Source organism: Podarcis tiliguerta (genome assembly GCF_965153285.1).
Source record: "Podarcis tiliguerta genome assembly, chromosome: 9".
NCBI lineage: Eukaryota > Metazoa > Chordata > Lepidosauria > Squamata > Lacertidae > Podarcis > Podarcis tiliguerta.
In genome coordinates this window covers 58,125,406-58,151,093 of record NC_139542.1, presented here as the reverse complement: position 1 = coordinate 58,151,093, position 25,688 = coordinate 58,125,406, and the positions used below count along the sequence as shown (strand labels likewise).

General features: G+C 41.7%; 2 protein-coding genes across 11 annotated transcripts in view; both read left to right on the top strand.

The window, feature by feature from the left end:
• The window catches only part of LOC310685618 (uncharacterized protein), an 850,221-nt gene that overhangs the window by 700,508 nt on the left and 124,025 nt on the right, over window positions 1–25,688 (top strand). The gene's annotated exons all lie outside the window — the stretch shown is intronic.
• Window positions 1–25,688, top strand: part of CORIN (corin, serine peptidase) — a 127,763-nt gene that overhangs the window by 65,503 nt on the left and 36,572 nt on the right. For all 9 annotated transcript variants that reach the window (XR_014515340.1, XM_083458063.1, XM_083458062.1 and 6 more), the window contains 7 exons: window positions 3,989–4,096; window positions 9,600–9,710; window positions 10,100–10,222; window positions 13,108–13,215; window positions 15,323–15,554; window positions 19,224–19,369; window positions 19,806–19,913. Coding sequence is in view for 8 of the 9 variants with exons in the window: in XM_083458063.1 (XP_083314189.1) it covers window positions 3,989–4,096; window positions 9,600–9,710; window positions 10,100–10,222; window positions 13,108–13,215; window positions 15,323–15,554; window positions 19,224–19,369; window positions 19,806–19,913 (936 nt within the window). In the remaining variant the exon portion in view is untranslated. The remainder of the gene's footprint in view (window positions 1–3,988; window positions 4,097–9,599; window positions 9,711–10,099; window positions 10,223–13,107; window positions 13,216–15,322; window positions 15,555–19,223; window positions 19,370–19,805; window positions 19,914–25,688) is intronic.

Genomic DNA, 25,688 nt, shown 5'->3' with positions numbered 1-25,688 from the left:
ATATTGTATCAGAATAACAGCTTTGCGTAGGATTTACGTATGCCCATTTCTGTCCTGTCATTCAGAAATTAATGGGACCTTTTTAACTTTGCCCAACTAGGCCACAGAATGTGCTTGTAGACCTTTAAAAAAGTTTAAAGCATAATTGCATTAGTAGTTCAACAGCTAAAATTTCTGCAAAGACACACAGGGATCTTTACTTGTTTTTTACATGTCTGAGTAATCCACTCACAAAGGCTATCTTTGTAAAGAGATAACCCGCATAACAAGCCCTTGGTTTATAAGCTTTTGGCCATGTATTTGTTGGCACATTATATCACAACACATGCAAAGCAACCTGTTTACAAAATTATTTTTGATCTGCGCCTGAGAAGTTGGTCACAAAAATATTTGTTAATGGAAAAAGTGCTGTGGAAAAGAACATGTGGTTTCTCTAGTGTATGGTGCGTTCAGCCACATCCTTCTTCTCCATGTATATGAGAAGGAGCTAAAGGCTAGAACATACATTCCACACTTAATGACTGACCACATATAAGCAAAGCTTCATCTGCCTTTTTTGAAATCCAGAAAGAGAAAGCACGCTCCATTCCACCAGCTACCCTTACAGGCAGTGAAGACTGGAGCGCATTTGTCTAGGCCTTCCCTTTCCTCTCATATATTCACCTTGTGCATGAGCAACACTCTTATCTGGTTGCTTACACAAGTTTGGGAAATTTTGATATAATTCAAGTGATCCTGTGTGATCCAAACCTTCCTATGTTACTGAAGCAGCACAAAGCTGGGCAATGAGCAGTAGGGTTAGCATATTACATGGTAATGAATGAATTGTGCCTGTCTCTCATTCCACACCAGTACTTGGAATTCCTTGGAACAAGAGCAGAAGACCAATTGCAAGAAATAAATCATAGGGAGGCAGATTTATAAAAAAGCAAGAAAGCTGTGGGCTCCCCAATGTGGGAGCAGAGCACTGCTTTGAGCATTTTTGAAGAGGCAGGGGGTGGAAAAGGAAGTCTTTTATATTTATTTTCCAGTGTCAAAGGATGGAAAAGTCTATTACAAAACCTTTTCTAGGAGCAAGGCCAGCAGCTTCACAGACATGATACCTCAGGCCAAGGGCATATCAGTCACTTATTTGTTGTGACTAGGAGTGGAAATAGACATCACATTAAGTGTGTTGCTGTGGTTTTAAAATGGTTAATAACTGTAACGAGAGCTGTGGCAGGAGAGGACAGGATTAGCCTCTTCCTGCTTACCATGATTTCTGATAAATATCGGAGGCCCCAGGCAGCTATTGCCAATTAAAAAAAACAACCACAGCACTTCTAGTGACCTGTTTAGACTCAAGTCCAGTTTTAGCTCTGTGAGGTACTTATGTAAATAGGATTTCTGAGGGTTCTTCCACACTTCTACTTGTCTTGTGCCTAGAAAGCATAGGTCTGAGCAGTTTCCCTCTTCCTCTGCTTTTTTCCCTAGAGAAAACCCACTTATCTTTAAATAGGGGCAAACATTAGTCTGGGGAGCACCCAGTTGACATTTCTTCTGACTGAGTGTTAAAGATCGGGTTTCCCCAAGGAAAAGCTGCGAGGCAAGCAGAAGTGTGGGTGAGCCCTGAGTGTAGATGCAAACCAGAGTGCAATTTAAGGGCTTATCCACACTTGTTCTATTGCTTTTCTTTGGGGAAAACCACTCTTTAGTGCTCAGTTAGAGCAAACAGCAATTTGGCTTTCCCCAGATTGCCTTTTGTTCTGATCTATCACTCAACAACAGATTTTTTCTTGGAAAGGAGCCGAGCAAGGGGGAAACCACCTGGGCCTGTCCTGTGCTTCCTAGGTGGACGAGCCCTAAGTCAGAAGAGTTCATCCGACAAAATGACAGACTTTCAGCAAAGAAAGGAAAGAAAAACTAATACTGAGCATTAAGGAGTAGCAGTCTTTGTTACAACAGAGGGATGGATAAACAGTGAGAACTGCCAGGATACCTCATGCTGGTTCAGATTTTAAACTCAGCTGGGTACCACATTACTCAATATGAAATCATATATGATCTACAGAGTACACAGATTTTCATTTAGTTTATAATGTTAAGGACTGTATGTCTTTGTTATTTATTGTCCTTTCATTCTTTGTGTTCTTTCAGAGCTAAATATAGATTTCTCTGGAAAATCCAGGATAGTGTGAACTATTGCATTGCTTCCTCTTAAACGGCACTGGAAGTTAGCTTTGATGTGGTGTATTGGGTAATATGCCGAGCTTGGATTTCAGTGACATGGGTTTAAATCCAGTTCAGCCATGAGCATAACTAAAGTGGAAGCTGGTAATCTGGAGTGGATGTGTGGCTTCACCCTTTCCTTGCCTATCACTCCTTCAAACTACTCTCCCCAACTATTTCTTTCCACCTGCATTGGGCTTCTTAATGTGTGTTCACTCTTGAAAGTACACATTTTGAACGCAGCAGGGGAAAAGTTGCTTGTGGACATCCCACTCTCATATTCTCCAAATGGATTTTTCCCTGAGCCAGAAAACTTATGACTGCTGGTTTTTGTTAAACACGTTTTTGTTTAGTTGAGTCTTCACTGGATGATGGCAGGCAAGCCATTCTCTTTCCATCCAACCAACCTTAACAGGTTGCTAAGAGGATTAAATGAGATAGTCCTGTGTAAAATGCTCTGAGCTTCTTGGAGTACAGTAGGATAATAACAAAGATGCTATGTATTTTAAAACAGCAGCCGCACTGGCCCAATACATTTTGCTGCCTGAGTTATAGCAGCAAATGTTTCATCCTCCTACGGGACCGCCTCTCCTGGTATGCCCCACAGAGAAACCTACGCTCGTCAAATAAAAACATCCTGAAGGTCCCAGGCCTCAGAGAGGTTAGGCTGGCCTCAACTAGAGCCAGGGCTTTCTCGGCTGCGGCTCCAATCTGGTGGAACGCTCTGTCACAAGAGACTAGGGCCCTGCGGGACCTGACATCTTTCCGCAGAGCCTGCAAGACAGAGTTGTTCCACCAGGCCTTTGGTCAGGGCTCAGCCTGACTCCCTCCTCTGGCAACCTGCACAGAATTTTGCTTAACGGTTGCCATTAATTTGACTTTAATTAATTTTTATAATGGAATGTTTTTAGAATGTTTGATTGTTTGATTATTTGGTTGTTGTTAGCCGCCCTGAGCCCGGCTTCGGCTGGGGAGGGCGGGATATAAATAAAATTATTTATTATTATTATTATTATTATTATTATTATTATTATTATTATCATCATCATCATCATCTCCAGATCAGGAAAGCTGAGTTATTTTGATACCTGAGACTTTTCTCTCTTCTTGGCAGTAAAAATAAAATGAAATTCAGTAACTAAAAATTTGCTGCCCTTTTAAGCCATCCAAAATCTCTTGCCTGAGTTGGCCACCGAACTCTGATGAAATCTTTGAAACTCAGTAGGATACCTAATGGCCAATGAGTGGGATTTCAGAGCCCTTCATGGCTGTTTCCCCCTCCATATAACCAGGAGAAGTTGGATAAATTATAGAAACCAGGAATTTCTATGCAAATCTGTGTAAATTTCCTAATTTATACAGGCAAATTCTTGGTGCAGAATTTTAATCTTTCTTTTTAGCTCAGTTGATACAACCTTGGTTTGAGCCATATAGTCTCTTAAAAAGTACGTACCATTTTCAGAATTAGCTATTGTTTATGCAACATTGCCCAAGGAGGATTGGATTAAGGTGGTTATATTCTATATGAACAGAGGCTCTGCATAATATTGAGAAATCAGCAGGTGATGTTTCCTGTTACTGCAATTCTGTGCTAGAAATTGCTTCACTTGTTGACTTCTGCCTGTTATGCAGCTTTTGAAAGCACAGAGCATTAAAAGGTGGCCAGGGAGATAAACTTGGAATACGGATGCACTGAAACCTGTCTCAAAGTAATTTCTGCAATATGGTATTATTGTGTATTTAAAGCAAAAGAAAGTTTTAAAATATGTTTGTTTTTCAGACTGTAGCGAAGGAGTTTTCCGCTGCAAGATGGGAAAGTGCCTCAATTACAGCTTTGTTTGTGATGGCTATGACGACTGTGGAGATCTAAGTGATGAACAGAATTGTGGTAAATAAGAAACATAGCTGGGTTATTACGAAATCACAGTTGGTGGACAGAGACAACTCTGGAGCAAATGGAGGCAAAAATCTAGCACATAGTTAGGCACAGTTAAGCCTGTTGCATTCAAAAAGTTTGTCTCTTGCATTGTTGGAGGCCATTTTGTATTTTCCTGTGATGTGGTTTAAGGTGAAATTATTGTTTCAGAAATGTTTAAAAGTTTCATTGCTTTGCTACTTAGTACTTATATAAGCCTTTCAAATGAAACTCCACACATATGATGTTAAAGTATTGGTGAGAAACCTTTCACGTCACCTTTCCACTTTCATCACCCACTTACATAATACAGTGGTGCCCCGCAAGACGAATGCCTCGCAAGACGGAAAACCCGCTAGACGAAAGGGTTTTCCGTTTTTCAATGCGCTTCGCAGGACGAATTTCCCTATGGGCTTGCTTCGCAAGACGAAAATGTCTTGCGAGTCTTGAGATTTTTTTCCGCTCCCCACCCCCTTTTTCTAAGCCGCTAAACCACTATTAGCCTTTTAGCAGCTAATCCCTTAAGCCTTTAATAGCCGCTAAACCGCTAATAGCGCTAATCCGCTATGCTGCTAAAAGGGTTGCTTCGCAAGACGAAAAAACCGCTAGACGAAGAGACTCACGGAAAAATTAATTTCGTCTTGCGAGGCACCACTGTACGGGTTATACTTACATTCTGATGTGGTACAGGTCTGCAAGGAGAATACCACATCAAAAACAGCATGTTGAATCAGTTCTAGGAAGAATGGCTTACATTCTGGATAATGGTTTTGCTTGAACTCCCTGTACTTCCTATAGTAAACCCTGGATTTGGATTATTGCACATTTTGAAGGATGGCTGAGTTTTGATTCTCTTATTGTTTTGGAATGTGTGAATTTGATAAATGCAGCTTTAAATGTGAACTATACAAATTTCATAAATAACAACAACAACAACTAAAATGAATTTCTGCTCCATCCCTGCTCACCACTGCTGATTAAACAATAAAAAGGTGAGCTGAGTGAGCCAAACTCTCCCCTCCCTCTTCGTCCCTTCCACCTTGACCAGTGGAGTCCCAATCCTCACCATCATCATGAGGTGTCAGCATGACTTTGAGCTATACAGTGCTTGCCACTAGTTGGTGAACAATGGTCACAACCAGGTGTGGTAAACACGTCTCTCAAAGAGTGGTTTCTTATAGACAAGTCTGTAAGAGTGGAGAATAATAATAATAATAATAATAAAAATAAAATAAAAATAAAATAAAATAAAATAAAATAAAATAAAATAAAATAAAATTTATTTATACCCTGCCCTCCCCAGCCAAGACCAGGCTCAGGGCAGCTAACACCGATATAAAAACAAATTGATTGAACTACAGCTTAAAAACAAGATTAAAATACAACATTAAAATACAGCCTCATTTCAATGGAAACTCAAATCAAAAACTTTTTTGGGGGGATGAAAACGTCAAGTCTTCACCAAGGCTAACTTTCCAGACTGGTCCTCCATGGGCCAGAAAAAGCCAGGGAAGTCCCCAAACAGGAGTTCCATCACAGGAGGAGAAAGGGAAAAAAAGAAGAGGGGGGGAGGAATCAAGTTGATTCCAAGCCGAAGGCCAGGCGGAACAACTCTGTCTTACAGGCCCTGTGGAAAGAAATCAGATCCTGCAGGGCCCTGGTCTCATGAGACAGAGCGTTCCACCAGGCCGGAGCCAGAGCTGAAAAGGCCCTGGCTCTGGTTGAAGCTAATCTGACCAGCCTGCTTGTTCTGCCACCCTCAGAGGTTTGGGAAGGGGGTTCATGAGAGGCTGATGTGGAATGTCCTCCCCACAGAGGTGCAACTAGCACTGCCTCTTTACAGCTTTCATTGGCTCTCACTTTCAGCTTCTCCAATCGCAATATGGGGGTCATAATATTGGTGTATTACTTCAATTTAGTGACAATTGCAGTAAGATACTGTATGCAAAACACTTTTGAAGTGTTCAAAATACTATGTACCGTAAATATAACGATGATTTATTCTAATCTGGTTTACAAAAAAACAACATTTTCTGAGGGAATGAATACAGGATTGGCATTGTCCAGTTCAATTCATCTGAAAAGTTGCTAAAAAAAAATGCTGTCAGATTACAAGTGTTAAATCATGTAAATGAAACATTGCGTAGCAGAATGGCTTTGTGTATCAAGAGCCAGGTTTTGGTATGCCTCTTCCTTTGCTAACATAACAGATTATGATGGATGCATAAAATAGTAAGGAATAGCATTTTCACAAATGCATCAAGATGGTCTTCTAGGACTCGCAGCCAAGATGGTCTTGTAAGATGGTCTCATCAGAATAGTTGCTTGCCCTGAAACAAAAGGGATTTCATTCCATAGCTTGTGGATGTTGAGATTTCCATTCCACCTGAAGGAGCAGACGTGTGGAACTGTTGCGAAAAAAGAAAAAAAAAGATGGTCTCCTGCTGTGAGCTAAAGCAGCAATTGTCCCTAAGAGTCTTTATAAGATTTTCACAGATTTCAACTGATTCCAGCAAACCTTTCTAAATATCCTGGATTTTCTGATATTGCCTTTTCCTATTTGAGCCTCTGATTTAATTTTATGCAGTGGTTTATCTGTCATTAACCCCACTATTATATATATATATATATATATGCTTTCGTAGATTTTCACGGGTACAGGAATGCAGGTTTTGGTGTCCTCGGGTGTCTTCCCGTGTAAAAGTTGGGGTGTCTAGGCGACGTTTCGACGAGGTCTCACTCGTCATCTTCAGGCTGGTGCTTTCGGCTTCTTGTTACTGGAACAGAGCAGGATCTCAGTGTTTGAGTTCCTATAAATACTGTTGAGGAGGTGTGGTGTATAGCCTCCAATGTTCTGGGCAGAGAGGAGGTTCCCAGGCTAGTGTGCCTTTTCTTCTTTTGTTCCTTAATTACTTGAGGGATATCTTGAGTGATTTCTTGAGTGATTTCCTGAATCCCACTTAGGTGGGTCATTAGGTGTGGATTAGTTGCTAAAGCCTTCGTGTCTTGAACTCTTGAACTTTGTGAAGAGTTTTTCTGAGAAGATGGCTGTACTGCACTTGGTTGTGCTCTGGCTTGGCTTCGTGTATAGGGGCGAGCTGTGGTTTTGTGGCCTGTGCCAGCCAGATCTGTGTAGGGATTGCAGGGGGGTGCAGCATCCGGAGGTGCCACCCTGGTTTGGCTACTGGATGGTGTCTGTAATTTATCTGTGGAGAGGGTCTGGGTTTGGGTCTGGTGTGGTTGATTGGTGATGGCGTTCTGTGTGCCTCTGGATCTGGTGTCAGATTTTGTGGGGAGGGCTAATTTCCAGATGTCTGGCAAGCGGGATGTGTCGTCACATGAACAAGCGTGACGACACATCCCGCTTGCCAGACATCTGGAAATTAGCCCTCCCCACAAAATCTGACACCAGATCCAGAGGCACACAGAACGCCATCACCAATCAACCACACCAGACCCAAACCCAGACCCTCTCCACAGATAAATTACAGACACCATCCAGTAGCCAAACCAGGGTGGCACCTCCGGATGCTGCACCCCCCTGCAATCCCTACACAGATCTGGCTGGCACAGGCCACAAAACCACAGCTCGCCCCTATACACGAAGCCAAGCCAGAGCACAACCAAGTGCAGTACAGCCATCTTCTCAGAAAAACTCTTCACAAAGTTCAAGAGTTCAAGACACGAAGGCTTTAGCAACTAATCCACACCTAATGACCCACCTAAGTGGGATTCAGGAAATCACTCAAGAAATCACTCAAGATATCCCTCAAGTAATTAAGGAACAAAAGAAGAAAAGGCACACTAGCCTGGGAACCTCCTCTCTGCCCAGAACATTGGAGGCTATACACCACACCTCCTCAACAGTATTTATAGGAACTCAAACACTGAGATCCTGCTCTGTTCCAGTAACAAGAAGCCGAAAGCACCAGCCTGAAGATGACGAGTGAGACCTCGTCGAAACGTCGCCTAGACACCCCAACTTTTACACGGGAAGACACCCGAGGACACCAAAACCTGCATATATATATATATATATATATATATATATATATATATATGAATATATATGAGAGTTTTTGTTTGCATCTTCTATTTTACAAATGTCATATTTTTCTCAGACATGTCAGAAACAGTACACAGATAGTAACTGCACTGTTGGTGTTATTCTGTCATCTTTAACCTGCAACCTAGTGATAAATCTAACGAAAAGGTTAGTGTTAGGACTGCCTTTTTAAATTCTGACGGAGACTTTACACTTCTTGTAAACAATTGTGAGAAAGTCAGAAGTTCAGCAGAGACAACTATTCTTGGCAGGAAGATGCAACGACTGAGAAGGCTATAGTGAAATTCATGATAAGGGCTATGGCTATCATGTAGCTTTTACATGCATGGAGTCCCTGTCGGGATCAAAGGGAATGATTCCAGTCTTTCTCTGGGAACGAAACATTTGGAAACAGCTTTTTTTGTTTTGTTTGTTTCATGTTCATTTGCAGAACTTCTTGTGAAAAAAGGAGCCAGAATTCCAGGGACTGTGTCTGTTTCTGTTTCTCATGGCCAAGTTACACATGACACAGGAGATCTGTGATGGAATCTCTGACATCTCTTTTAGTCAGAATAATGGCATGGAATGGAAATCATTTTCCCTTCATAACATTTCCGGATTTAATTTCCCTTAGGGCTGCTATTAGGTTTTTTTTGGGGGGGGGGGAACCTAAGAACGATATGAGTACCTTCCTTTTTCCCCTCTGTAACGGGCAGCAGTTTTGTTGGGTTTGTTGGGCTGGAGCTGTGGATTCCTTTAACTCAAATAAAAAGATATCAGGACAGGAGACAGAAGGTTCATCTACACTTCCACTTGTCCCATGCCTTTAGTGCTAAATGAGAGCAAACGTCAATCTGGAGAAAACCCAAATTGCTTTCAGCTCTGATTGAGTGCAAAATAGCGGTTTTCCCTGGATGGTGGAAAGCAGTGGGACAAGAGGAAGTGTGCATATATTTCTAGTTGCCTGCTGTGGAACATGTACTTTGGCCTTTGAATGGCAGGCCCTCTGGGCTGCATAGTCGTCTTCTTTTAAAATGAAATTGAATTCAGAACAATGGTTTTGAAGCACCCTATGGCTTCAAAAGCAGGCTGCTTTAGTTTTGGAGAAACACATTTTAAAATACTCTATGGGATCTGGTGTTGGAAGTATAACACAAGAAATCCTGCCATGCACACCTATAATAGAATTCCGGTCAGGGTTCTTTCCTAGTGCCTTAACAACTGCAAGATAGTGAACAATTTGGCAGGCACAACTTCCCTCATCTTGTTGGTGTCACTGGTTGGTGTCACTGACAACTCCCCGTCCCAATTTTCACATGTGTCATTAGTTCCCCCCCCCCAGCTGTATACTAAATATCGAATGTGTATTGAATGCAAGGAGTTATTTCATTCATTCTCCCTGCTGCTCTTTTTGTCAATGTTCTAATAAAGACTGTGATCCAGTAACTCAGCACCGATGTGGAGATGGGAGATGCATAACAATGGACTGGGTGTGTGATGGTGACCACGACTGCACAGATAAATCGGATGAAGTCAACTGTTGTAAGTTACCTGATTTTGTAAGCCTCTTGAGATCAATACTTTTAAATGCAGTGAAGAACAGTATTACTAGAAATAAAAGGACTGGTCTTGCTTGTTGATTTCTGCTAGATTTCCATGTGAAACTTGATTCAAATTTAGAAGCTAATAAATACTGTGTTTATTACTGTGTTATAACTATGTGCATTGAGTGTACTTTTTTCCTCATGTTTGTTATTTTAACCAACCAGCTGATATAAAATTCATAGGATCTTATTTGTAATCATACTGCTTTTGTGATACATTCATTCAAATATAATAATAAATTAAGTTGTCATTTAGCACACATTTTTAGTTTATAGAAAATGGGGAGCCTCTAAAAACTATCAAAATAATTTATTGTTTCCCCCCAGCATGCCATAGTCAAGGACTGGCAGAATGCAGAAATGGGCAATGTGTTCCCAGTACCTTCCAGTGTGATGGAGACAAAGACTGTAAGGATGGAAGTGATGAAGAGAATTGCGCTGAAAATAAGGGTATGCCACATGTGACTTGCTACCTACCTTATTGGGAAGACTAAATGTGGGGAATAAATCTCCCGTATTTTATGGGAGAGCACTTTTTTAAGGATGATAATTCAGACTCTCCATCTCCCAAATTCCATAATTTTATTAGAAAGTGTCCTCTGTACTGTTCATCTTCTTGACTTCTGTCTGCCTTTTTATGTTATAAGGCACTATCCGCTGAGAGATTATCCTCTGCAGGTTCCATTGCAGAGCTCCCACATGTTTAAATGGGGCTTACTGCCCTAGGAGATTGTAGTCTCACAGGGGGAAATTGGAGTTTGAGGGCAGTTTTTGCAAGGAAAGGGCTTGAGAAGAAATGTCAGTCCCCCTCCCACCATGTGTTGTGGTCCCAATTCAGATTGCTGCCACCATGTGGTGGCTGTTTTTAAATATGAACGAACCCAGGAGAGGCAATCACGTACTACTTATTTAGGACTTTATTAGCCGATATAGGTCACCACTTGGTATTGCAGTCAACAAATGATGAACATGTATGTGTTAAGTATGGCTTTACAGTGGTACCTCGGGTTAAGTACTTAATTCATTCCGGAGGTCCGTTCTTAGCCTGAAACTGTTCTTAACCTGAAGCACCACTTTAGCTAATGGGGCCTCCCGCTGCTGCTGCACCGCCAGAGCACGATTTCTGTTCTTATCCTGAAGCAAAGTTCTTAACCCTAGGTACTATTTCTGCGTTAGTGGAGTCTGTAACCTGAAGTGTATGTAACCTGAAGTGTATGTAACCCAAGGTACCACTGTATTTGTATTACACTTCAGGCCCTTGAGATTAGAGCCTGTTTTTAAGAGCTACAATAATGAATCCACTCTAAATGAATAAACGAGGTAGAGAGGACTAAAACCTAAATCAAAAAATCTCCTTGATAAATAGATGCATTGGTTTGGTTTTAGAAATGCTGTGGTGGTGGGACAGTGTACATGTGAAACTATAAGCAGAACTGGAAGGGAGTCCTTTAAGTATTCTAGTATTTCATCTGTGTAATTTGCAAATGAAATTAGCTCACTACATGGTTGAATGAGTAAAGCAGTCTCCTTTCCATAGGGTCCTTAAGGAAATGCAATTAAGGGATAGGCTGAAATAACTGCCGTCATTCATTCTGTGGAAATAGAAATTCAATACAGAGTCCCCATGGCTACGTCAATGAAGTTGTCCAAAGACATGGTGTTTATAGGAATTCTGTTTAGGCTGTGCTATGATTAGGAAAAATCTGTGTGCTGTTTCATGCAGATTCTAGCTCCATAATGAACTGAGAGAGGAGCTCCCATAGGGTTCCATTTCACAGCCTCATGGTATCTAATGAAAGCCTTGCAAATGTAATTTTAGAAATAGATGTGAATTAAAGTAATATATCTCCAAACCTGCCTTTGAAAAGCCTGCACAAATTAGCCAGTGCTTATCTGGCAGTTCATTACACATCCTGAGCTACACAGGCATTACCCTGCAGATATGCCAGCCTCATCCACCCTTTGCAGTGCCAGGAACAGGCTGTGCCACTGAGAATATGACCATCCAACCAACACAGACATGTAATTATTCACCAGAGGATGCAGTTAGTACTATCCTTTGGGACAGAGAAGAAGAGCCCACAGTCCATCTTTGTCCACCTCTCCAGGGGTGTCTCTGGTGATGTCGGGTGGAATTTACCTGGGTTTGATTAGGTGTATTAAAGTTCAGGCACACCTCATTTCCCCCCGGCAGAAAATAATCTCTTAAGGTTGGTTTCCTCATAGGGGTTGAAGCAGGTTTGCTCTAGGGGCAGGCACAAATACAGGAGCTGCTGCAGAGCTTTCTACCCCTGCCCCACCAGCATTGGGGTACTTAGCAAGTCCAGGGGTTGCCATCGCTCTTGCTACCACTCCATATTGAGGAGACCATCACCATTATTCTCCTAGCCCTAACCTCAGGACCTTACACAGAAGGAAGGGGAAGCAACAGTGCAATTACTCTAGAAGAGTCAGATGCCCCGGTACACTCCATGGCATTGCATTATGGGAATAAAAGATGGTATCTGGTCAGAGCCAAATGGCTGTTTCAGTCCGATAGGAAGTGTGCCATCAGCCATTGGGGAAGAACAGACTCAGATGATAGCTGCTGGATAGCAATGCCGCCACCAGTATGGTCCATATGTGCAGGCAACATAGATGCTATCCTGAGAGGCCAGCAAAATTGGCACTAGCCCTATATTCATTACACCACACTAGCTGTCAGTGATACAGTTGCTCCCCTTTGGTGTGGGTGGATGTAGAATTTGAACTTGCAAGCACAAAGGTAAAACCTGAGGTGTGGGATATTGCAGTTAAAGTAGACTGGCATAAGCAGATTTTTTAAAAAGTTAATATATTGGCCAAATTCCTTCTCTAATGATATGTGTACTTGAGATAATATGCAAGGCAAGAATGCTGTAATGATACTTTTTTTTTTTTTTTTTTAGAATACATGTTGACAATAAGTGATGATGATGTGTTGGATTGATGAGGTTTTTACGGGATAATTGAGCTTGCTTGCCACCATTCTGTCTCCTGTCACAGCACTCTCATGTACTGTCAAAGTATGCCCTGCCAAGTTATTGGGCAGCCTATTAAGTGTGTGGTCTTCTGCCCCTATTTGTGTTTTTTAGTCAGAAGCAATCACGGCCTGGAAGTCAGGTGGCTTAGGGATACCTGATCAACCAATGTCTTCTTCCTGAACCCAAATCCTTTTTTAAAAAATGATTGTCTATCACTAGATAGAGTGTATCAGTGAGATGGAATGTTGGGAACAGGCTTTAAGCACTGACTTGCACTGATGAAAGCATTATCCAATCCGGCAATTATTGTAAGATTTTATTTTGTTCTTCCAGGTCAGATGCCATGTCATGAAGGAGATCAGAAATGTACTTCTGCTTCCTGTCCTGATTCCTGTACCCACTCGCCTCTCTGCAACATGAATAATAGCCGAACAAATTGTAGTGAGTAGGGTATTACTTTATATAATTATTATATCTTGTACGTATTCCAGTATCTTCCTTGCAAAGATAATGGTGTACTTCTGTATTCAGAAGAAAAGGATCTCCTTGTTTTAGTTACTTCTGATGATTAATAATCACATGTCTCTGTTGAAATGGCTTTGATCAGATCAAACAAAAAACAAAGGTGTTTAGTCATGAGCTTTCATCATGACTACAGATTTAATTACCATTACTTGTTCTTCACATGCTTTCTGCCTTTTATATGCCTTCATTGTTACAAATTCTCAAAATATATTGTGAACCCAAGAACAAGCAAGCAAGCGAACTAGAGCTAGCTCATGATCTGCATGGTTGTCCAAACAATAAGATGAAGAGAATGTATAACAGACCAGGGTTTATGTGCATATTTTTTTGTACTACACAGTGCCTTTTTTCAGTCACTTTTTATGGTGAACCTCCTTATGGAAATGAGTTATTGCAAGGATTGTAGCTCTGGGTATGAACACAGTCTTGTTTACGCTGCTGGTTTGGGAAGCGGTGTGAACATGTCATTAGCCACACTATGTATTATTCTGTATCTATCTTATCATGTCTTATGAAATACTGCATTTTGATGCATTCCCCTCAAACCAGCTTTGATCCAAAATGAGAAAAAGAAAGACCTTGCTTTCTTTTAAGCCAGTAATGTATACACAGCCTCAGTGTAAAGCACATGCTTTGCCTGTAAAAGGTCCTACGTTCAGCCACTGCCATCCCCAGGTAGGACTAAGGAAAACTTCCACATGAAGGCCAATGCCAGATAACATTGACAATACTGAACATGATGACTTGATAGGCAGTTTCCCATGTTCCTATTGAAATAATGAGCCCACACAAAGGATGAATTCACTTATTACCTGGTGAGACGGAGAGTCTATCTTTTGCTGATTTTGATGCAGTAAGAAGATCCTACAGTCAAGTTGAAAATGAATTTCCTGGTACCATTGTTGCCTTCTCTTTTCATGATCTGCGATTGAGGAAAGAGAGGGAGATTGGAACATATGAGTCTAACTCCTTTGTAATCTCAGCCTGCATATAATATTAAAGGCCGAATAACTAGTAGATAAGCCCTACTAGATCTATGTACACATTAGAGGCTTGAAATGTAGTGAGCTCATTTCCCTGCACTGTGTTGAAAGTTGCTGTTCACACCAGAGAAGGGGCAGGAATGTATTTTCCCATAACCTGATTTGTTTCCCATGCTAAGCTCTAATTCACTGAAGTTGCCGTCAATGGCTGCTTGAAATGTACACACCTCAGCTTAATTGCACCTTCCATTTTCTAATTGAATGGAAGCTGGTTTGAGGGAAGCTGCATCAAATAGGAGTATTTCTCAAGAAGCTACAGGAGACCTGTGGAATCTGTTGCTAATGGCATGTGTACTTGGCTTCAAACATCAGTGGTGAGAGTGTGCCAGAGCTGGAGTACACAGTAATGTGTGCACAGCCTAGGTCTGCAAACTTGATTTTGAAGGTTAGATCCACTTACATATGGCATGCAGAAGAATTCTTAACTGAAAGGGAAACTGATGAAAAAGGACTGGCCAGGCAATACAAAGCTGGGAGAATCTGAGATTGGTAAGAAAGAAAGTGAAATGTTTTGTGGAACAGAATAATACTGCAAGGGTCTCGGGATGACCTATCAATTCCCATTGTGAAAAGAGAATATTTACTACCAGACACTTGAAAACTGGTAGAAACAAGGGGATAAATTAAATCTTCCAAGAGAAATGGAAAAGATAGAGCAGTAACAGATGTTTCTGTCTTTGTCTTAACCAAATGCTTTTCATTCTTTAAATAGCTGTAACTTAGCCAAAAAAATGCTTATCCTTTAATATAACCAGCTCTGAATTAGAACAAAATAGACTTCTGTATATGACTATAATTGACAACAGAAACATACATATCGTTTTGATGTTTCAAAATGGTTTTAGTTTTAGTTTTATAAAATAATACATTTTCAATAAAATAGAAATCCCTTGTGTAAAATTATAATCCAATGTAATAATTGTTTGAAAATGCAGTAATATTTTTCAAGTATTTTAAAACTTTTTTTTTTACTTTAACAGGTCAGTGTGAGCCAATTATACTGGAACTCTGCATGAACCTGCCTTATAATTATACTCATTACCCCAACTACTTGGGCCATCGAACACAGAAAGAAGCCTCCATCAGCTGGGAGTCCTCTCTGTTCCCAGCCTTGGTTCAAACTAACTGTTACAAATACCTTATGTTTTTTGCCTGCACAATCTTAGTGCCAAAATGTGATCTTCAAACAAATCAGCGCATTCCACCATGCAGGTAACACTTGATAACTAGCTTAAGGTAAAGGTAAAGGTATCTGTGATCATTAGGTCAGTCGTGACCGACTCTGGGGTTGCGGCGCTCATCGCGCTTTATTGGCTGAGGGAGCCGGCGTACAGCTTCTGAGTCATGTGGCCAGCACGACTAATCTGCTTCTGGCAAACCAGAGCAGCGCACGGAAACGCCGTTTATCTTCCTGCCGGAACGGTACCTACAATATTTTTCGCTCTATAAGACGCACCAGACCATAAGACGCACCTAGTTTTTGGAGGAGGAAAACAAGAAAAAAACTATTTTGAATCTCAGAAGCCAGAACAACAAGAGGGATCGCTGCGCAGCAAAAGCTGTTCTGGCTTCTGGGATAGCTGTGCAGCCTGCATTCACTCCATAAGACGCACACACATTTCCCCTTACTTTTTAGGAGGGAAAAAGTGAGTCTTATAGAGCAAAAAATACGGTATTTATCTACTTGCACTTTGACGTGCTTTCGAACTGCTAGGTTGGCAGGAGCAGGGACCGAGCAACGGGAGCTCACCCCATTGCGGGGATTCAAATCGCTGACCGTCTGATCAGCAAGTCCTAGGCTTTGTGGTTTAACCCACAGCGCCACCCGCGTCCCTAAACTAGCTTAAAGCAGGCCACAAAACTTTCAGTGCAACTGTAATTCTGCTTATAGTGTGTTGTAGTATTACCAATGCAATCCTTATGGTATAAACTAAAGGCATGTTGGTTTTATTTAGTTTATTTATAATAACCCTATGTTCAGTGAACACTAATTTTATTGCTGTTTGTCTTTAAGCAGATTCACAGAAAACTCTTCTCAATGGCCTTTAGTCATGAGAACTAAATAGAACTTCTGTGTTTAGAAGCAATACACAGTTTAGAAGCACCAGATGCTAGAGTCACAACAAAGGAGCATTATTGTTATATTTGCACTCTGCTCAAGAAGTTGTAGCGTTATATATGGCTGGTTCCTGTCAGAAACAGGATGCTAGATTAGATGGAATGAAGTTTGATTGAGTAAGGCAATTCTTATCTTTTAGGTGTTCTTTTTCTTATGGCATTTTTACAGATTTCTTTTATCTTGGTCTTTCTTTAAAATGGACATGCAATTCTCCATCCTGCTTATCTATCATATATCTATAGACTCTGTTTCAGGCACGCCTCTAAACATATCCTGTTACTTTAAGCATCTGGTTGAGCTCTGCGTTAAGGTTCCCTACACTGAGAATCCTCACCCATTTCTGTTTAATGAAACAGTTGTAGAAGGTGATGGCATTTGGACCCTTCATCACAAAGATACAATTTGAATGATGATAATACAGGTTCCTATTGCCACCCATGCTTATTATTTCCATAAGTAGTAGTTGTTGTTTATTCAGTTAATTTGCTACTTTCTAACTAAGGTTCACACTGATGTAATTTACACATTTAAAAATCAACAACTTACTCAAAGTGATCAGTAAATAAATAAGTAAAAGAAATGAATAAATAAATAAATATATACAGTCATACCTCTTCTTGCGAACGCTTCATGTTGCGTTTTTTCGGGTTAAGAATGCGGCAAACCCGGAAGTGTTTACTTCCGGGTTTTGCCACACGCGCAGAAGCATTCTATGCGGTTCGCACATGTGCAGAAACGTTCTGCGCTGTTCGCGCATGCGCAGAAGTGCTCAATCGCGCTTCGCACATGCGCAGAAGCACTGCTCTGGTTATGGACTTTTCGGGATGCGAACGGCACCCCAGAACAGATCGTGTCCACAAGCAGAGGTAACACTGTATACCCTTCCCTACAGAAGGATAATAACCAAACATGCCAGCTAAAATAGCTGTAAGAACCAAAATAAAAATGTGAAAAGATGGCATCAATAATATGTCGGTATCAGGTGAGCTTCCTTGGGGAGAGTATTTACAAACTGGTGGGTGCCGCCTTGGACTTCTCCTTGAGGGGGCACACAGTTTATCTTAGGGTCTAGCTAGACTTGTATGGGGAAGGTGGTTCACGTCGTATTGGGGTCTTAAGCCACTTAAGGCTTTATAGGTTAAAACAGCACTTGAAATTAGGCTCAGAAACTAATATTGTGACAAACCAGATTTGGTATTGTATGTTCATCCCATCTGCTCCCTGTTAGCAATCTGGCCACTGAGTTCTGCAATAGGTGCCATTTCCAAACTGTCTTGAAAGGCAGCCCTATATATGACACATTGCATTAATCTAACGTAGAAATTACCAGAGCATAGCTATTCCTGTTCAAATGGGGCTGCAGTTGGACCACCAACTGATGCTGATAGAGGGTGCTCTGCACCACAGAGTCTACATGTGTTTCCAGTGACAATTATAGTTGCATAAATAACCCCAAATGGTGAACCTAAACCTTCAGTAGAAGTGTATCCCCATCCAGAACTGGTTGCTATCCGGAATCATCTACTAAAAGTGTTTCTGTCTTCTCTATATTGAACTTTTGTTTGTTGGCTCTCACCCAGTTCATTACTGTGGTCAGACACCAGTTCAGTGCATCCACCACCACACCCTCTTGATGGCAATGTGCTCCAGAATGCTGGATGACCTCACTCAGTGGTTTTATGTAGAAGATGAATAGTTTGGCATGTGGAGAATAGGATCAAATAGGAGAATAGGATCAAATCCTACAGAACCCCATACTGGAGGGTCTATGGGGCTGAACAATACCTCCTCAAGCACCCCCTTCTAGCGTACTATCCAAGAGCAGAACCCCTCACTTCCAACACAATCGGTGCTCCAGAAGGATACTGTGGTTTATGTCATTAAAAGTTGTTGAGAATGAAGAATGATCAGCAGGATCACTCTCCTGATAAAAGGACGAGAGTGACCAAGGTGGTCTCAGTGCCAAAACAAGGTATAAACCTTAATTGAAATGGATCAAAAAATCAGTCTCATCCAAGAGTGCCTGAATCTGGTCTGTAACCATCTTCCCAACTTTGCCCAAGAAGGTTTCAGTGCAGATAGAGCAAGTCAGATGCACAGTAACTTAATATTAATTCAGTCCTTACCTGTAGGAAGCTAGTAGCATTGCCAAGCCCATCATGTCTTCATTTAAGTAAGAGATATTGTTACTGTTAGGGCATGTCTGCATCACAAGTGACATGATTGCTGGTCTGATACTGAGAAAACATAAGTTTGGTTGTCCTTTCCCTAACTGGATAGAGTCAATGGTTGTGAATTGCAGCTTTGTAAAAGAACAGGCTGGCAGCACCCACATTTGGTCACAAGTATAATTTAAATAATGATAGGCATTGGCAATAACTTCAAAGGAATCCGCAAGGCACTCTGGGATGTTATGAACTGGAAGTGTGTGTTTTGTTTAGTTCCTATTATTTCTTGCTGATTTGCAATGGAAATGTGGGGGAAATAATGGTTAAAGTGTTTTAGAGCCTTTATAGGCACTGATGGTATATTGTTCCTAATAACAGTGTGTTCTGTTTCTGGTTACTCCATCTTACATAGCTGTAATGAATAAAGAATAAACCCCATGAAAATAATTATGACTGAAAGAATCTCAAAAAAAATCTTAATTTTCTTAACTAGTTTTGCTGGGTTTGGCCAATGGCTTTTTCAAGGAAAGTGTGAATTGATTCAGTCTCTAATTTTCCCATCCAAAATAATTCTTTTCCACATAATCTTTTCAGAGCACTTTGTGAACAGTCCAAAGAACGATGTGAGTCTGTACTTGGAATTGTAGGCTTGCAGTGGCCAGAAGACACTGATTGTTCTCAGTTCCCAGAAGAAAACTCAGACAATCAAACTTGTCTAACACCTGATGAAGATGTAGAAGGTTACTAAATATTTAAACTAGACATTGCATACTTGAGGGGGACTCTGGTATGGAGGGCTAGAATTTCATTGCCTTATGTTTATATTTATTTTTCTAGTCAAATCATATGCATAATAAGTTAATGGAATGAAGGCTGTTATTCTCTTAATTGGGGGTCAGTGCTACTCAGTTTTGGATTGCAGATGGCAGCCAGGGTATAAAGTTGTCACTAGATGTGTATGAAAGCAAATCCAGGTATTCCTGAAACTTTCATAAGGTCAAAATTCCATGCAATTTTAAAATAATTGAACAGCACTGTAGGAACTCAAAGAAGTAGTCAAATTGAACAGCAATGGGCCCTTCTTCATGGCTGTGAGTGCTCTTTTTCTTTTATGTTTCTCTTCATACTAATGATGAAGGCATTTTAATTGACTGGATTTTGTAATTTTCCTGGCAGAGTGCTCTCCCAGCCATTTCAAATGTCGTTCAGGAAGGTGTGTCTTGTCTTCCAGAAGATGTGACGGACAAGCAGACTGTGAAGATGATAGTGATGAAGAGAACTGTGGTAAATGATCTTCTATTATTATTATTGTTGTTGTTGTTGTTGTTGTTGTTATGAAAAATTGTATACCGCTTTTCATCCGAAGTCCCCAGGGCAGTTCACAAAAAACAAAAACATGCAAAATACGTAATAAAACAAAACCCAAAACAAATCAATTAGACCCTTCTCCCACAAACACATTTAAAAAACCTATAGAATGTTAAACAGCTGAATGCCTGGTTGTTTTCGCCTCATGCCTAAAGAAAGTGCCAGACGAGCCTCCCTGGGGAGTGTGTTCCACAAACAAGGATCTACCTCAGAAATGGCCCATTCCTGTGTTGCCAACATCTGGATTTCCTATGGAGAAGGCACACAAAGAAGGGACTCAGATGATGATTGCAGGGACCCAAAAAGTGCTTCCCAGAGCTCAAATCTAGTTTTCCCCCTCTATCTCTACCTGAGTTTGACTCAAACTGGGTCAGATTTTGTTCCTGTATGCACACACCGAGACCTAAATGACTTCACCCTACCCCTGTGGCTTCCCCTCATTAAGAATAATCAAGGTTCCATCTATTTCCTGGCTATTGGGAGCAATTATCCAGCAATCTCCCTAACAAATTGAAGGTATAGTCAGAATTGGCTGTCAAGTTTGACCAGAAAGGAACATTAAGCGGTCAATATCCCATTTCTGTTACATCTCTGGATTCTATCTTTTCCAGCGATCAGATAGTGAGCTTATTATGTGAGTCAACAGTGTGATCCAAATGGATGCTCTCAGTAATTCATTCTTGATTACAACTGTAGTGCAGATATACCGTATTTTTCGCTCCATAAGACACACCTGACCATAAGACACACCTAGTTTTTAGAGGGGAAATCCCCGCGGCGGGGTGCGCTCCCATTGCTCGGTCCCAGCGCCTGCCAACCTAGCAGTTCGAAAGCACCCCCGGGGGCAAGTAGATAAATAGGGACCGCTTACTAGCGGGAAGGTAAACAGCGTTCCGTGTGCGGCTCTGGCTCACCAGAGCAGCGATGTCACTCTGGCCACGTGACCCGGAAGTGTCTCCGGACAGCGCTGGCCACCGGCCTCTTGAGTGAGATGGGCGCACAACCCTAGAGTCTGTCAAGACTGGCCCGTACGGGCAGGGGTACCTTTACCTTTACCTTTATCCCATTTCTGTTACATCTCTGGATTCTATCTTTTCCAGCGATCAGATAGTGAGCTTATAACAATATTATGTGAGTGAACAGTGCGAGCCAAATGGATGCTCTCAGTAATTCATTCTTGATTACAACTGTAGTGCAGATATACCATATTTTTCGCTCCATAAGACACACCTGACCATAAGACACACCTAGTTTTTAGAAGAGAAATGCAAGAAAAAAAAAATTCTTTAAAGGGAGCACTGAGCAGAGCCTGTATGCATCCCAGACTCTGCTCAGCGCTCCCTTTCACGAGCCGCGTGGAGCGTGTGTGCGGTGCTTGCAGGCTTTTCCCCAGGAGGAAGAAAAGCCCCCAAGAGCTGCACACATGCTCTGTGTGGCTCTTTAAAGGGAGCGCATCTCTTGGGGGCTTTTCCTGGAGGTGGGGGAAGGGACTGAGGGGCTAAGCCAGAAGCTAGAACAGCAAGAGGGAGCGCTGCCCAGCAATCCCTCTTGCTGTTCTGGCTTTTGGGATAGCCGCGCAAAGCCTCCTCAGGGCAGCGGATGAAGGCTCCCCCTGCCCTGAAGAGGCTTCGTGCGGCTAAGCCAGAAGCTAGAACAGCAAGAGGGAGCGCTGCGCAGCGATCCCTCTTGTTGTTCTGGCTTCTGGCTTAGCCGCGCAGCCCGCAATCGCTCCATAAGTTGCACAAACATTTCCCCTTACTTTTTAGGAGGGAAAAAGTGCGTCTTATAGTCCTTCATGAACATGGACATTGCGTTCATCTTCGATAATGAGAACATTATGAATACCCTTCCTGGGGCTATTTGAATATGTTGTTAGTAACTGGAAGAAAGCTTTGTTTCCCAAAGTTACATAATTGACACCAGGGATTGCACCTTTCTTAATTAGCAACAATACATACTGAAATAATCAGCATAGCGCGCACACACCAAGGGCAGTCTAGCTAAAGTTATGCACTACTATATTCCAATTATTTCATATGTGAATGTACACATGTGTTCACATTTCTGTCATTGGCATTGATGAAACTTATTTAGGCTGGATCATTCCCCAAATGTTATACATATTAAATGCTATTTGTAGGGCTAATCTAAGTTTCTCTTAACTAGCTAGTCTTCAGATCATTAATTACAACACTGTGAATATTTGATTCTAAATACTATATTATGAATTACATTTCTGAGGTTTCTCATTACTGGTAGGTTGTTGTGAACCTTAAACATGTGCTTTCTTATGAGGGCTGGCACTGGTTGCAAGAGAAGCTGAAGATCCTTCTTCAGATGGTGAATTTGAGAGTAGCAAATTTGAAAACATTTTGTCCAAATAGACTGCCTCTGTGTTTGGACAGCAGTGGTGGTAGTTTAGGGAAAGCACATGGCAGCATTAAGCATGTAAATTTTGTGGTGATGATGATGACGACAATGATGATGATGAAAAGGACACAGAAGAAAGGATCAGATCTCCCTCCCCCCCCCCGCACTGCAACCCTGATCCAAACCAGGGCTACCCTTGAGCTGCGACTGCTTTTAGATGTGAAAAATCCTGCAGGAGCTCTAGTCATGGATCTCCCGTTGTCTCATTTAGTTTGGCCTTTAATCTTTCATGAGATAGGCTTCAATACGTCTGGAAAATTCCAGACATATACAGAAATCGGGTGCCTAAAATGGTGACTGGGAGGAATTTTAGAATTTTAAGAGATGTCCGGAATTTCCCCCATGCATGGCAACCCGGGTTTCTTTTCCGGTTTTCTGTTTGTGTGTGTCATTGAGGCTTTATGTTCTGCTTTGGTCGCCTTTGGCTTCCCTTTTGGCTCCGCTCTGGCCCTGCCCACCATATTGCTGCCGCTGCCTTTGGAGGGAAGAGAGAACGATGGATGCATGCAGGCATGGGTGAGGTGAAGCATTCGGTGGAGAGGGCCTGCGCCAGACATGGAACACCTCCCTTCCTTGGGCACCTCTCTCTCTCTGGGTTCCTGGGATGTGCAATGAGGGGGGTCATCTTCCCTCGTTGAGGGCCTCTTTGGTCCTTTTCCCCTAGAGATCTCTAGGTCTCCTCCCCACCTTCACACCCCCATCCCACCTCTGCTGTCACTGCTCTTGCAAGGGCTTTGCATTTCATCCCTTGAACGTGGAGAGGGGGCTGCTGCCTCAGACTGGGCATGGGTTTCTGCTGAGTCCGGGGCTGTATTCTGCTGCCTTTCTAGGCTGCCTCACAGCAACAGCAGCAGGAGTAGGAGGGATTCGCCAATGTCTCCACCCGCGGCGGAGTTTGAGGCAGGAAATAATTGCCAGCCCTTCACAGTACATCTATATGTGAGGGGCATAACCACCAGGACAGTGGTTGGGTTGTCGGGCGATTTTTCCTCTTCAGCTTCTTCCTCTCAGTGCTTCCCCCTGCCCCCCGCCACCATTCTCCAGGTATTCTGAACATGCCGTCATGGCTTCGGCCCCACTTCTGGCCCTTCCTTTGGGGCGGATGTGTGAGGTGTCCCCAGGTCTCCTCCATAAAACTCTGGCTCAACAATTTTGGTGGTTTCCTAAAAGAAGCTCAACAACTTTGGGGGTGTCAGGAATTTTACTTTTGAACTATGGCATGCCTATCATGAGAAAACATTCTGTTTCTGTATATGAATATCTGGATTGGGAATGAATTTAATCGAAAAGAATGACACTTTGTGTGTTCCTGTTCTATCTTTTTAAGACAAGACACCCCCCCCCCCATTATTAATTTCTTTGCCATCTCAAAATACTATATATATATTCCATCTGCAAAATTATTTTTGTTGAAGAGGAAATATAAATGAGCAACATATTTTTCTAGTGCTTTCTGCTGTTTGACTTTAAGGTATGGAATTCTGTTTAGTTACTACATGAAGTAAATTCCTTTAATAGTAAATTGTCTTTGCTCTCTATGTGTCTCCTAGACAAATGTTTAGTGGTCAACAGAATTCTTATCAGAGCCTATAAATATGAGAGACTGCATCTGCTTGAAAATTACAGCTGTCAGAATGACATTTCTTTGACCATGGCTAATGTTGTTACTGAAGAACAGCCAATGCTTTTAGAGCTCTAGAAAGCTGTTCTGTCCTCATTCATGTTCTTTTTTTAACTGGAGGACAAAAATCAATGGTCTTTGAGAATTATTCCTGTAGATGACATTGTGTAGATGGGCACAATCTGGATAAAGTTCAGTGCACTAAAATACCATTGGTGGAGAACTCACTGTATTCTGTTGACTTAAAGGTAAAGGTACCCCTGCCTGTTCGGGGCAGTCTTGCCAGACTCTAGGGTTGTGTGCTCATCTCACTCTATAGGCCGGGAGCCAGCGCTGTCCGCAGACACTTCCGGGTCACGTGGCCAGCGTGACAAGCTGCATCTGGCGAGCCAGCGCAGCACACGGAACGCCGTTTACCTTGCCGCTGGTAAGCGGTCCCTATTTATCTACTTGCACCCGGAGGTGCTTTCGAACTGCTAGGTTGGCAGGCGCTGGGACCGAACGATGGGAGCGCACCCCGCCGCGGGGATTCGAACTGCCGACCATGCGATCGGCAAGTCCTAGGCGCTGAGGTTTTACCCACAGCGCCACCTGTGTCTGTTGACTTACATTAGGTCAATTAACAATGGATAGTGTTCTTTCAAAAGTTATTTCTCTGTTTTGCCAGAATCTGTTAAAATCTGCTGCCACCAATAATATGTGCTAGTTTCATACTGGAGAGATTAAACATTTCAATCCATCAATTGGTGGTCAGGTTTCTGGATTATTTCAGACCATACTGATCAACTAGAAGAGGGTTTGCGCTCAGTAAAATAATTTGAATCTCTTTAGCTATTAAATAATGTTCAGGGATTATTGTAATATTAATTCATGCTTGTAGTGACTTCTCAGAAGTATAGGAAAAGAGCGCAGAACAGTGCACACTGCTGATCTATGGATTTATGTGTGGAAATGACGAATGTTATAATGAAACAGAAGTCAAGTTGTCCTTCAGCCTAATTATATTTGCCACAATTTATTATACCTGCAACCAAAGAATTTGTGAAATCCAGTTCGTGTATATAAATTTCTATATGTGTGTGCATGTGAATGTATTTCCAGTCCTAGTGCCTCCCACACATAAATACAGATTACGTTCTTATGCCCCTCCATATTGCATGTTTGCTTTACTTAATATTGAGGATATAGTTGGATCATTGGTGTGATTACTTTTAATTTAATATCTCTTGTACTTAGTATTTTTTATACTCCAGGGAATGCGAGAAGCCAAAGTTCTTTGTAAAATGTGTCTTTTGCACAATTACCAGTGTTCTGCTTCAGCAGAGCAGCCCATTCCTACATCTTGATAGTGAACTGAGCTGCTTTAAGAAAACAATATGTATAAAATCTGTAGAGAGATAAATATTTTATAGATCTGTGCTGTGCCTTAATTTCCTCCATATGATGAACCAAGAATTTAATATCAAAAGACTGACACAGTTATACAAGAGTTCATACTGAATTTATTATAAAACCAGTACAGCTGATTAAAGACACTTGGAGGAGACAGTGGCTGTGTTTGTTGAATAATGATGAGCCTCTAGAAAGGTGTATATCATTGTCAGAAAGCTGACATTTATCCAGTTCAGCTGTGTCAATGA